General features: G+C 41.5%; 1 protein-coding gene across 1 annotated transcript in view; it reads left to right on the forward strand.

Moving 5' to 3' along the window:
* atp1a2a (ATPase Na+/K+ transporting subunit alpha 2a) overlaps nt 1-12077 on the forward strand; it is a 31405-nt gene extending 19328 nt beyond the window's left edge. Inside the window, exons 10-24 of the mRNA XM_070447349.1 lie at nt 3-26; nt 240-319; nt 3405-3514; nt 3767-3942; nt 5191-5206; nt 6381-6501; nt 6969-7119; nt 8226-8394; nt 8494-8648; nt 9319-9442; nt 9847-9992; nt 10306-10436; nt 10789-10890; nt 11337-11428; nt 11741-12077. Coding sequence (XP_070303450.1) covers nt 3-26; nt 240-319; nt 3405-3514; nt 3767-3942; nt 5191-5206; nt 6381-6501; nt 6969-7119; nt 8226-8394; nt 8494-8648; nt 9319-9442; nt 9847-9992; nt 10306-10436; nt 10789-10890; nt 11337-11428; nt 11741-11769 — 1626 coding nt within the window. The 3' untranslated portion in view covers nt 11770-12077. The remainder of the gene's footprint in view (nt 1-2; nt 27-239; nt 320-3404; nt 3515-3766; nt 3943-5190; nt 5207-6380; nt 6502-6968; nt 7120-8225; nt 8395-8493; nt 8649-9318; nt 9443-9846; nt 9993-10305; nt 10437-10788; nt 10891-11336; nt 11429-11740) is intronic.
* The last annotated feature ends 20 nt before the right edge of the window (nt 12078-12097 follow it).

Here is a 12097-nt window from a genome sequence, read left to right on the forward strand (position 1 = left end):
CCTTCAACTCGACCAACAAGTACCAGGTATATAATTACTACACAAACATATACATCAAAGAAACAACTGCAGAAACCAAAATGTATTTATTTGTTGTAAAAAAAAAAACACCTACAGAACTATCCAAGTCCTTTGAACCACCAAATATGTAATGACAGCAAAGATAAAAAGTTGAAAATGTAAAAACCACTTCCCACTAATATATACTCTTATCTTCTACCATCTCTCTCCTTTTAAAGCTTTCCATTCATGAACAAGAGGACAATGAAAATGGCCACCTACTCGTTATGAAGGGAGCACCTGAAAGAATATTGGACCGGTATTTATTTACATCAAACCTGACTAACCAATGTGTCTCTCAATGTGTAGATACCAAAGAGTTGGATAGAGATATTTGGATATAGTGCTCAATGGTGCTGCCCATGCTGTCAAAGAAACCACAATGCCAAAGATACATAGCCCTCTATCCAACTCAATGGTAGATACATAGCCCTCTATCCAACTCTATGGTAGATACATATTTTATTTGTCACATGCACCGAATACCACTTTACAGTGATCAGCGTGGCAGATCATACAGCGCTTTCAGAAAGTATTCACACCCCTTGACTGTTTCCACATTTTGTTGTGTTACGGCCTGCATTTAAAATGGATTAAATTACGATTATGTGTCATTGGTCTACACACAATACCTCATAATGGAATTACACCGAAATAAATATAAACGCAACATGCAACAATTTGAAAGATTTTTCTGAGTTACAGTTCATATAAGTAAATCAGTCAATTTAAATGAATTCATTAGGTCCTAATCTATGGACTTCACATGACTGGGAATACAGATATGCATCTGTTGGTCACAGATACCTTAAAAAAAACAGGTAGGGGCGTGGATCAGAAAACCAGTCAGTATCTGGCTGTGACCACCATTTGCCTCATGCAGCGTGACACATCTCCTTCGCATTGACTTGATTAGGCTGTTGATTGTGGCCTGTGGAATGTTGTCCCAATCCCCTTCAATGGCTGTGCGAAGTTGCTGGATATTGGCGGGAACTGGAACACGCTGTCGTATTGTGTTCATTGTCTATAACTTATGCCTGCCCATACCATAACCCCACCGCCACCATGGGGCACCCTGTTCACATTGTTGACATCAGCAAATTACACGACGCACATGCTGTCTGCCATCTGTCCGGTACATTTGAAACCGGGATTCATCCGTGAATAGCACACTTCTCCAGTCTGCCAGTTGCCATCAAAGGAGAGCATTTTCCCACTGAAGTCGGTTACAACGCCGAACTGCAGTCAGGTCAAGACCCTGGTGAGAACGACGACCACGTGGATGATCTTCCCTGAGACGGTTTCTGACAGTTTGTACAGAAATTCTTCAGTTGGCAAACGCACAGTGTCATCAGCTGTCCGGGTGGCTGGTCTCCGATGATCCCGCAGGTTAAGAAGCCAGATGTGGAGGTCCTGGGCTGATGTGGTTATATGTGGTTTGCGGTTGTGAGGCTGGTTGGATGCACTGCCAAGTTCTCTAAAACAATGTTGGAGGCGGCTTATGGTAGAAAAATGAACATTCAATTATCTGTCAATTGTACGCTCCATAAAAACGTATATATCTGTGGCATTGTGTTGTGTGACAAAACTGCACATTTTAGACTGGCCTTTTTTTGTCCACGGCACAAGGRGCACCTGTGTAATGATCATGCTATTTAATTAGCTTTTTGATATGCCACACCTGTCAGGTGAATGGATTATCTTGGCAAATGAGACTTGCTCACTAACAGGGATGTAAACACATTTGTGCACAACATTTGAGAGAAATAAGCTTGTTGTGCTTACGGAAAATTTCTGGGATCTTTTATTTCAGCTCATGAAGCATGGGACCAACATGTTARGTTTACATTTTTGTTCAATGTATGTTTTTAGAAATGTTTACAAATTAATACTAAATGAAAAGCTGAAATGTCTTGAGTCAATAAGTGTTCAACCCCTTAGTTATGGCAAGCCTAAATAAGTTCAGGAGTAAAAATGTGCTTAACAAATTGCGTGGACTCACTCTGTGTGCAATAATAGTGTTTAACATGATTTTTGAATGACTACCTCTGTACCCCACACATACAATTATCTGTAAGGTCCCGCAGTCGAGCAGTGAATTTCAAACACAGATTCAACTACAAAGACAAGGGAGGTTTTCCATTGCCTCGTAAAGAAGGTCACCTATTGGTAGATGGATAAAACTAAAAAAAGCWAACGTTTAATATCCCTTTGAGCATGGTGAAGTTATTAATGACACTTTGGATGGTGTATCAATAGACCCAGTCACTACAAAGATACAGGCGTCCTGCCTAACTCAGTTTCCGGAGAGGAAGGAAACCGCTCAGGGATTTCAGCATGAGATCAATTGTGTCTTTAAAACAGTTACAGACTTTAACGGCTGTGATAGGAGAACACGGAGGATGGATCCACAACATTGTAGTTACTCCACAATACTAACCTAASTGACYGAGAAGGAAGCCTGTACAGAATAAAAAATATTCCAAAACATGCATCCTGTTTGCAATAAGGCACTAAAGTAATACTGCAAAAAATGTGGCAAAGAAATTAACTTTATGTCCTGAATACAAAGCATTATGTTTGGGGCAAATCCAACACATCACTGAGTARCACTCTTCATATTGTCAAGCATGGTGGTGGCTGCATCATGTTATGGATGTGCTTGTCATCGACAATGAATAGGGAGTTTTTTAGGATAAAAAGAAAAMGAATTTAGCTAAGCATYGTCAAAATCCTAGAGGAAAACTTGGTTCAGTCTGCTTTCCAACAGGCCCTGGAGACAAATTCACCTTTCAGCAGAACAATAACCTAAAACACATGGCCAAATAAATACTGTAGTTGCTGACCAAGACAACATTGAATGRTCCTGAGTGGCCTAGTTACAGTTTTGACTTAAATCGGCTTGAAAATCTATGACAAGACTTTAAAATGGCTGTATAGCAATGATCAACAACCAACTTAACAGAGTCTGAATTTTTTGAATTTTATATAGTAATGTGCAAATATTGTACAATAAAGAGCATGCAAAGCTCTTAGATTGTAATCACTGCCTAAGGTGATTCTAACATTTGACACAGGTGTTTGAATATTTATGTAAATTATATCTTTCTGTATTTAATTTTCATAAAATTTGCTAACATTTCTAAAAACACATTTTCACTTTGTCATTATGGGGTATTGTGTTTAGAAGGGAAATATTTTTATTTATTTAATCCATTTTGAATTCAGGCTGTAACACAACAACATGTGGAATAAGTCAACAGGAATTAATTKTTTCTGAAGGGACTGTATCTCACTGATTGACAGCAACAGGTGAATAATAACCGCTATTGTGCGTCTCTCAGGTGTAGCACCATCTTGATCCACGGCCAGGAGGTTCCAATGGACGCCAACTGGAACGAAGCTTTCCAGAGTGCCTACATGGAGCTGGGAGGGCTGGGAGAGKGAGTTCTAGGTACGTACACTACAGCACACAGGTTGAGWCCCAAATGGCACTATGTTTGCTCTATCCGGACCACACATACCACCTGGCTATTATCTGTGCCTTTCCTCTTCACGTCCCATCTCCTGATCTGTTCCTTACATCTGTACCATCATAAACACTCAATAAAATACAAAAGAGCATCAGAATCTTGATCTCCTTCCACCCAAAATTTACAAAAATAAAAGAGTTCCTGTATGTTTGTTGTGTTTCTCTCTCCATCAGGGTTCTGCCACTTAACACTGTCTCCGGCCCAGTTCCCTCGGGGCTTCTCCTTTGACTGTGAGGAAGTCAACTTCCCTATAAAAGGGCTGTGCTTCGTTGGTCTCATGTCCATGATCGACCCTCCTCGCGCCGCCGTCCCCGACGCTGTGGGGAAATGTCGATCCGCAGGGATCAAGGTGAGTGGCACAATAAACCAACCAACAAACCATTCCACCAACCACCTAATCAATAAACCAACCTACAAATCATTCAACCAATCACCTAATCAATAAACCACCAACAAACCATTCAACCACCTAATCAATTAATCAATGACTTAATCAACAACCAACTAATTAATCAATTAATCAACCCACCAACTAATCAATCAATCAATCAATCAATCAATCAACCAACAACCAACTAATTAATCAATTCACCAACCAACCAACCAACCAACCAACCAACCAACCAACCAACCAACCAACCAACAAATTAATTAATTAATCAACCAATAAATAAATCAACCAACCAACCAACTAACTACTTAATCAATCAATTAATTAATCAACCAACCAACCAACCAACCAACCAACAAATCAATTAATCAACTAACCAACAAATAAATGACTCAACCAACCAACTAATCAATTAATCAACCAACAACCAACTAATTAATCAATTCACCAACCAACCAACTAATCAATTAATTAATCAACCAACCAACCAACCAACCAACTAATCAATGAATAAACCAACCAACAAATCAATTAAACAACCAACCAACTAACTATTCAATTAATCAATCAATCAACCAACGAACAAATACATTAATCAACCAACCAACTAACTAACTAACCAATTAATCAACCAACCAACCAACCAACTAAGGAATAAATTAATCAACCAACCAACTAATCAATTAATCAACCAACCAATCAATCAATTAACCAATCTAACAAACACAACAACAAAAAATACTTTCCCAAATTCCCAGGTTTTCCAGAAATCATGGTTGGAGGTTTCTTGGAATCAGGAGGGAGTAATTAGGAATCAGGAGGGAGTAATTAGGAATCAGGAGGGAGTAATTAGGAATCAGGAGGGAGTAATTAGGAATCAGGAGGAGTAATTAGGAGATTCGGGAATCTTCCAACTGGAATTTCTGGAAAACCTGGGCATTTTGAGAGTTACTAGAGTAAAATGAAAATAGAAATGACATACTACATATGTATATATATTAATCTCCTGGAAGTCTATAAATGAGCTAAACAAGGAACAAGCAGAAGTACAGTTCATGTGGTGACAGGTATAGATGACATATGACGTGTTTATAGTTGTGATGATGTTTATGATTCTCTATGCCGTCAGGTCGTCACGGTGACAGGTATAGATGACATATGACGTGTTATAGTTGTGATGATGTTCATGATTCTCTATGCCGTCAGGTCGTCATGGTGACAGTATAGATGACATATGACGTGTTTATAGTTGTGATGATGTTCATGATTCTCTATGCCGTCAGGTCGTCACGGTGACAGGTATAGATGACATATGACGTGTTTATAGTTGTGATGAATGTTTATGATTCTCTATGCCGTCAGGTCGTCACGGTGACAGGTATAGATGACATATGACGTGTTTATAGTTGTGATGATGTTCATGATTCTCTATGCCGTCAGGTCGTCACGGTGACAGGTATAGATGACATTATGACGTGTTTATAGTTGTGATGATGTTTATGATTCTCTATGCCGTTTAGATCGTCACGGTGACAGGTATATATGACATATGATGTGTTTATAGTTGTGATATGTTTATGATTCTCTATGCCGTCAGGTCGTCACGGTGACAGGTATAGATGACATATGACTGTTTATAGTTGTGATGATGTTTATGATTCTCTATGCCGTCAGGTCGTCACGGTGACAGGTATAGATGACATATGACGTGTTTATAGTTGTGATGATGTTCATGATTCTCTATGCCGTCAGGTCGTCACGGTGACAGGTATAGATGACATATGACGTGTTTATAGCTGTGATGATGTTTATGATTCTCTATGCCGTCAGGTCGTCACGGTGACAGGTATTATGACATATGACTGTGTTTATAGTTGTGATGATGTTCATGATTCTCTATGCCGTCAGGTCGTCACGGTGACAGGTATAGATGACATATGACGTGTTTATAGTTGTGATGATGTTTATGATTCTCTATGCCGTCAGGTCGTCACGGTGACAGGTATAGATGACATATGACGTGTTTATAGTTGTGATGATGTTTATGATTTCTCTATGCCGTCAGGTCGTCACGGTGACAGGTATAGATGACATATGATGTGTTTATAGTTGTGATGATGTTCATGATTCTCTATGCCGTCAGGTCGTCACGGTGACAGGTATAGATGACATATGACGTGTTATAGTTGTGATGATGTTCATGATTCTCTATGCCGTCAGGTCGTCACGGTGACAGGTATAGATGACATATGATGTGTTTATAGTTGTGATGATGTTCATGATTTCTCTATGCCGTCAGGTCGTCACGGTGACAGGTATAGATGACATATGACGTGTTTATAGTTGTGATGATGTTTATGATTCTCTATGGCCGTCAGGTCATCATGGTGAACTGCGCGACCATCCCATCACTGCCAAAGCCATCGCTAAAGGCGTGGGCATCATCTCCGAGGGCAACGAGACTGTGGAGGACATCGCTGAAAGACTGAATATTCCCCTGAGTCAAGTCAACCCCAGGTGTTTGTACATGCGTGCGTGRGTGTGTGTGCGCTGTGTGTATGTGTGTGTGTGTGTGCGTGTGTGACTTTCCACGTCTGCGCATGTGTGTTGTTCTCATATGTCATTACATTTTTGCGTCTGTTTTTTTTACCGTGCCACATATGCCAAACTTGACAAATGCGACCATGAAAGAAGACCACATTGGAAAAAAGCTGTTTACTTTTCTGTGTTTATCCTAGATTATCCTTAATCACGTGCATAATGTTATATGTGTACCTTGTTTTACATTTAAAAAAAAAAAAAACACTGTTGGCTTGTATCTGTGTCTCTCTCCCAGAGACTGTGTGTGTGCCTGTGTGTGTGCGTGCGTCCGTGCATATGTGAGGGCTTGTGTGTGTGACTGTTCACGCCTGTGTGTGTGTGTGTGTATCTGTGTATTTGTGTGGTTTTTCACTGGGGGCCTGGTGTCTGTGTGTCTCTTCCAGGGATGCCAAGGCCTGTGTGGTGCATGGAGGGGACCTGAAGGACATGAGCGCAGAGTACCTGGATGACCTACTCAGGAACCACACGGAGATAGTGTTCGCCCGCACATCACCTCAGCAGAAACTCATAATCGTAGAGGGCTGCCAGAGAACGGTGAAAGGATGTCTGTGTGTYTATGCGCTTGTGTGTGTGTGTGCGGGTGTGTGTGTTTGAGTTCTCTATAATTAAAGCATGAGTCAGGGATTCTCAATCTATTCTCCTGTGCAGTTAGATACTGGGAAGCTATTATCCCTATAGAAAKATATTTGATGGGAAAACTGTCCCAAAATGGACATACCATAAAACTTACACTACCGTTCAAAAGTTTAGGGTCACTTAGAAATGTCTTTGTTTTTGAAAGAAAAAGCAAAAAAAATTGTCCATTAAAATAACATCAAATTGATCAGAAATACAGTGCAGACATTGTTAATGTTGTAAATTACTATTGTAGTTGGAAACTGCAGATTTTTCATGGAATATCTACATATGTGTACAGAGGCCCATTATCAGCAACCATCACTCCTGTGTTCCAATGGCACGTTGTGTTAGCTAATCCAAGTTCATAATTTTAAAAGGCTAATTGACCATTAGAAAACCCTTTAGCAATTATGTTAGCACAGCTGATAACTGTTGTTCTGATTAAAGAAGCAATAAAACTGGCCTTCTTTAGACTAGTTGAGTATCTGGAGCATCAGCATTTGTGGGTTTGATTACAGGCTCAAAATGGCCAGAAACAAAGAACTTTCTTCTGAAACTCGTCAGTCTATTCTTGTTCTAAGAAATGAAGGCTATTCCATGCTGTGTACTACTCCCTTCACAGAACAGCGCAAACTGGCTCTAACCAGAATAGAAAGACGAGTGGGAGGCCCCGGTGCACAACTGAGCAAGAGGACAAGTACATTAGAGTGTCTYGTTTGAGAAACAGACGCCTCACAAGTCCTCAACTGGCAGCTTTATTAAATAGTACCCGCAAAACACCATTCTCAACGTCAACAGTGAAGAGGCGACTCCGGGATGCTGGCCTTCTAGGCAGAGTTCCTCTGTCCAGTGTCTGTGTTCTTTTGCCCATCTTAATCTTGTATTTTTATTGGCCAGTCTGAGATACGGCTTTTTCTTTGCAACTCTGCCTGGAAGTCCAGCATGCTGGAGTCGCCTCTTCACTGTTGACGTTGAGACTGGTGTCTGGTCTTATTTACTGACTCTGAATTCTCTTGTTCTAGGGGGCAATCGTGGCGGTTACTGGGGACGGAGTGAACGACTCGCCTGCCCTGAAGAAGGCTGACATTGGGGTTGCTATGGGGATTGCAGGGTCTGACGTCTCCAAGCAGGCTGCAGACATGATCCTCCTGGATGACAATTTCGCATCTATTGTCACAGGAGTGGAGGAAGGTAAGAAAGAAAAAAAGAAAGAAAGAAAGAAAGAAGGAAAGAAGGAAGAACGAAAGTGAAAAKAACGTAATCTATCTGTTCTTCTTAAATCCCAAACAGGTCGTCTGATCTTTGATAACTTGAAGAAGTCTATCGCCTACACACTGACAAGTAACATTCCAGAGATCAGCCCCTTCCTCCTCTTCATCCTTGCCAGCATTCCCCTGCCCCTGGGCACCGTCACCATCCTCTGTATCGACTTGGGCACAGACATGGTGAGAACCCGCCTTACTGACTGGAAAACCTGCACACTGAAATAGTCTTTGGGGCGGTTTCCCGGACACAGATTAAGCATTAGTCTTGGACTTTAAAGCTCAATGGAGGATCACCATTGAAAGTGCTTTTTAGTCCAGGACTACTTAATCGGTCCTTGGTTCTTTAGCAGTTCATTTGTTTGAACTTTTCTTCTGCTGCTAAATAACATTACATCTTAAAGACTATTTCAGTGAGTGCAGGTTTCCCTTTTCCACTTTATATGCACAGGTCATATTTCTACTTCTCGACACTCAGTCACAAGCAGACATTCTCTCAGCTTGATCGTACATTACCTTTCAATCTATAACTCACCACTACCCTGCCCTGGGTCAGAGTGAGAGCTACTAAATCTTGTAAAGCAAACTGGATTTGTATCCACTGCTGTGAGGACTCTAGTGTCACACTGGGTTATGTCCATTTTCCACTTCAACTCACACATTGCCCTGTTGTTGCCTCACTGGTAATACCTTCAACCAATAGTCAAGGCTTTTTCTTATTACGGAACCTATAACTTTGTCACATTGTTCTGTCTGTCATACATTGTCTCAAAATTCCCTCTCGCTCTCTCTCTCCCTCTCTCCATCTCTATTCTTTAACTCCCTCTCCTCTCACCCCTATCTCTTGTTACAGGTTCCTGCTATCTCATTGGCCTATGAGACGGCTGAGAGTGACATTATGAAGCGTCAGCCCAGGTGCCCAAAGACAGACAAGCTGGTGAACGACAGACTGATCAGCATGGCCTACGGACAGATAGGTCAGAATACCTGACAGGCTCATCCATGTTTCTGTGGCCTAAAATTTAACCCCTTTATGGGCCCTGGTCAGAAGTAGTGCAATATATAGGGAATAGGGCTCCATTTGGGATGCTAGCCTTGTGTCTGTCCACCACAGAACTAAAGCACACATCAATGTTTGCACATAAGTATTATGATGTACTGTTACAAATTATTTGGGTACGTCCTAAATGGTACACTATTCCCTATATAGTGCACTACTTTTGACCAGGGCCCATAGTGGTAGTGGTCAGAAGTAGTGCACCAAATAGAGAATAGGTTGCCACTTGGGATGCWTWTTTGTCTTTTTTCCCTCTGTTGTTCATGCCAGTTATTGAAACAGGTATTATATTGTGCTGATGGACTTGTCTCTCTCTCTCTCCAGGTATGATTCAGGCTCTGGCTGGTTTTTTCACCTACTTTGTGATCCTGGCTGAGAATGGCTTCTGGCCAGAGACCCTGCTGGGCATCCGTCTGAAATGGGACGACCGTGCTAACAACGAGGTGGAGGACAGCTATGGACAGCAATGGGTGAGACTGAGAGGGTTTAACATATCCATATAGTCAGTAGCTATATTTATCAGATCCACAGCAATATTTTTTTAGAAAGTAAACTCGCACACCTTGACATACTACTGTCATAAATACAAAATACAAAAGTATAGTCAATACAAAATCTAAACTGTTGGAAGCATCAAGAGTTCACATATTGGTCCTAAACACTGTTGCTTCTGTCTGTAAAAGTATAGGTTAATTCTTCTACGCTGTCACAACGTTAGTATGTGTTTCTTTTTAGTCACAACTACAACAGGTTTTCAATTGTAGACGTGTTTTCCTTTCACAGACCTACGAGCAACGGAAGATCATTGAGTTCACGTGTCACACCTCGTTCTTTGTGAGCATCGTGGTGGTGCAGTGGGCCGATGTGATTATCTGCAAGACCAGGAGGAACTCTGTCTTTCAGCAGGGCATGAAGTGGGTGGAAAAGTCTCAAATGGCACACTAGTGCACTGCCCATTGGACTCTGTTCAAAAGTAGTGTACTGTTGTATATAGGGAATAGGATTTTTTACTTTGTATAAGTATATACTGTATTTATCCAGGCTGTATCACAACCGGCCGTGATTGGAAGTCCCATAGGGCGGCGCACAATTGGCCCAGCGTCGTCTGGGTTTGGCCGGTGTAGGCCGTCATTGTAAATAAGAATTTGCTCTTAACTGACTTCCCTAGTTAAATAAAGGTTAAATAAATAACAAATATATATATTTTAATTTGTTAAAACTCTAAATGTGTCTTGGCCAACTCTGCCATCTCCATTTCCTCAACAGGAATCGTATCCTGATCTTCGGCCTGTTTGCTGAGACAGCTTTGGCTGCATTTTTATCCTACTGCCCAGGAATGGACATCGCTCTCCGCATGTATCCCCTGAAGTCAGTACCACACACCACCCTAAACACAAGGATATCCCATCCCCGATACCCCTTGTCTTTAATTCTACCCCCAAGTCCCTCGCACGCTTTTCTCATATCACACCCTCAACTCTGTGGATTTTACAATGAACTGTATCCTCTGAAGTCAGAACGACACACGTCTCCACTCTGCAATACCCCAAACAAGTCCCTCACACGCCTTGCTCAGATCACACCCTCATATCATCTCAAGGATTCAGCATGTACCTGAATAGATTTTACAATGAACTCCATCAAACACTCCTCCCTGATTTCTCTCTCTCCCTCTCTGTCTCTCTCTGTCTCTCTCTCCCTCTGTCTCTCTCTCCCTCTCTGTCTCTCTCCCCCTCTCTGTATCTCTCCCCCTCTCTGTCTCCCTCTCTATCTCTCTCTCCCGCTCTGTCTCCCTCTCCCTATCTCTCCTTCAGGGTCTCCTGGTGGTTCTGTGCCCTCCCCTACAGTCTTCTCATCTTCATCTACGATGAGGTCCGCAAGCTCATCATCAGGAGGTATCCTGGAGGTGGGTGACATAGTGACATAGAATGACATAGAGAGAGGGACACAGAGAGTCACAGAAGATGCCAGTTGTCTGTCACCGAGTGTCTGTTCTGTAAGGAAGAGACTAATAAGAGAGATTCACAAAAGATCATTCATCATGACAGTTATTTGCTCCATGTTAATCAGTCATGATGATGATGTGGTGGGGATCAGAGAGTCACTGAGTTAAAAGGGTTTTGTCATATTAAAGCACTAAGGGGAAGAGATAATGGTATGTAATGATGACTAATCCAATCATTCTTGTCTGACGCATTTTAATCTTTCTCTGTTACAGGTTGGGTGGAACTGGAGACATATTACTAACCTTCAGAAAAGTATTATTGTGAGTCTGAATTTCTGTGAGTCTGTGTGTATGTGAATGAGTGAGTACGTGTGTATGCAAGGTCTAGCTAAGCAAAGAACAGCAAAACTACCTTACAATTTGCATTTTTGTCTTTGAAAATAACAAACAAGCCTACATAATCACCTACATTACCATGAAAAATCAGCCTACATTACCACTGGAAATCAGCCTACATTACCACTGAAAATCAGCCTACATTACCACTGAAAATAAGCCTATATTACCACTGTAAATGCTGCTGTGTGTGTGTGTGTGTGTGTGTGCGTGCGTGCGTGTACACTAAGTGTA

Source organism: Salvelinus sp. IW2-2015, linkage group LG15 (assembly GCF_002910315.2).
Source record: "Salvelinus sp. IW2-2015 linkage group LG15, ASM291031v2, whole genome shotgun sequence".
Classification (NCBI taxonomy): domain Eukaryota; kingdom Metazoa; phylum Chordata; class Actinopteri; order Salmoniformes; family Salmonidae; genus Salvelinus; species Salvelinus sp. IW2-2015.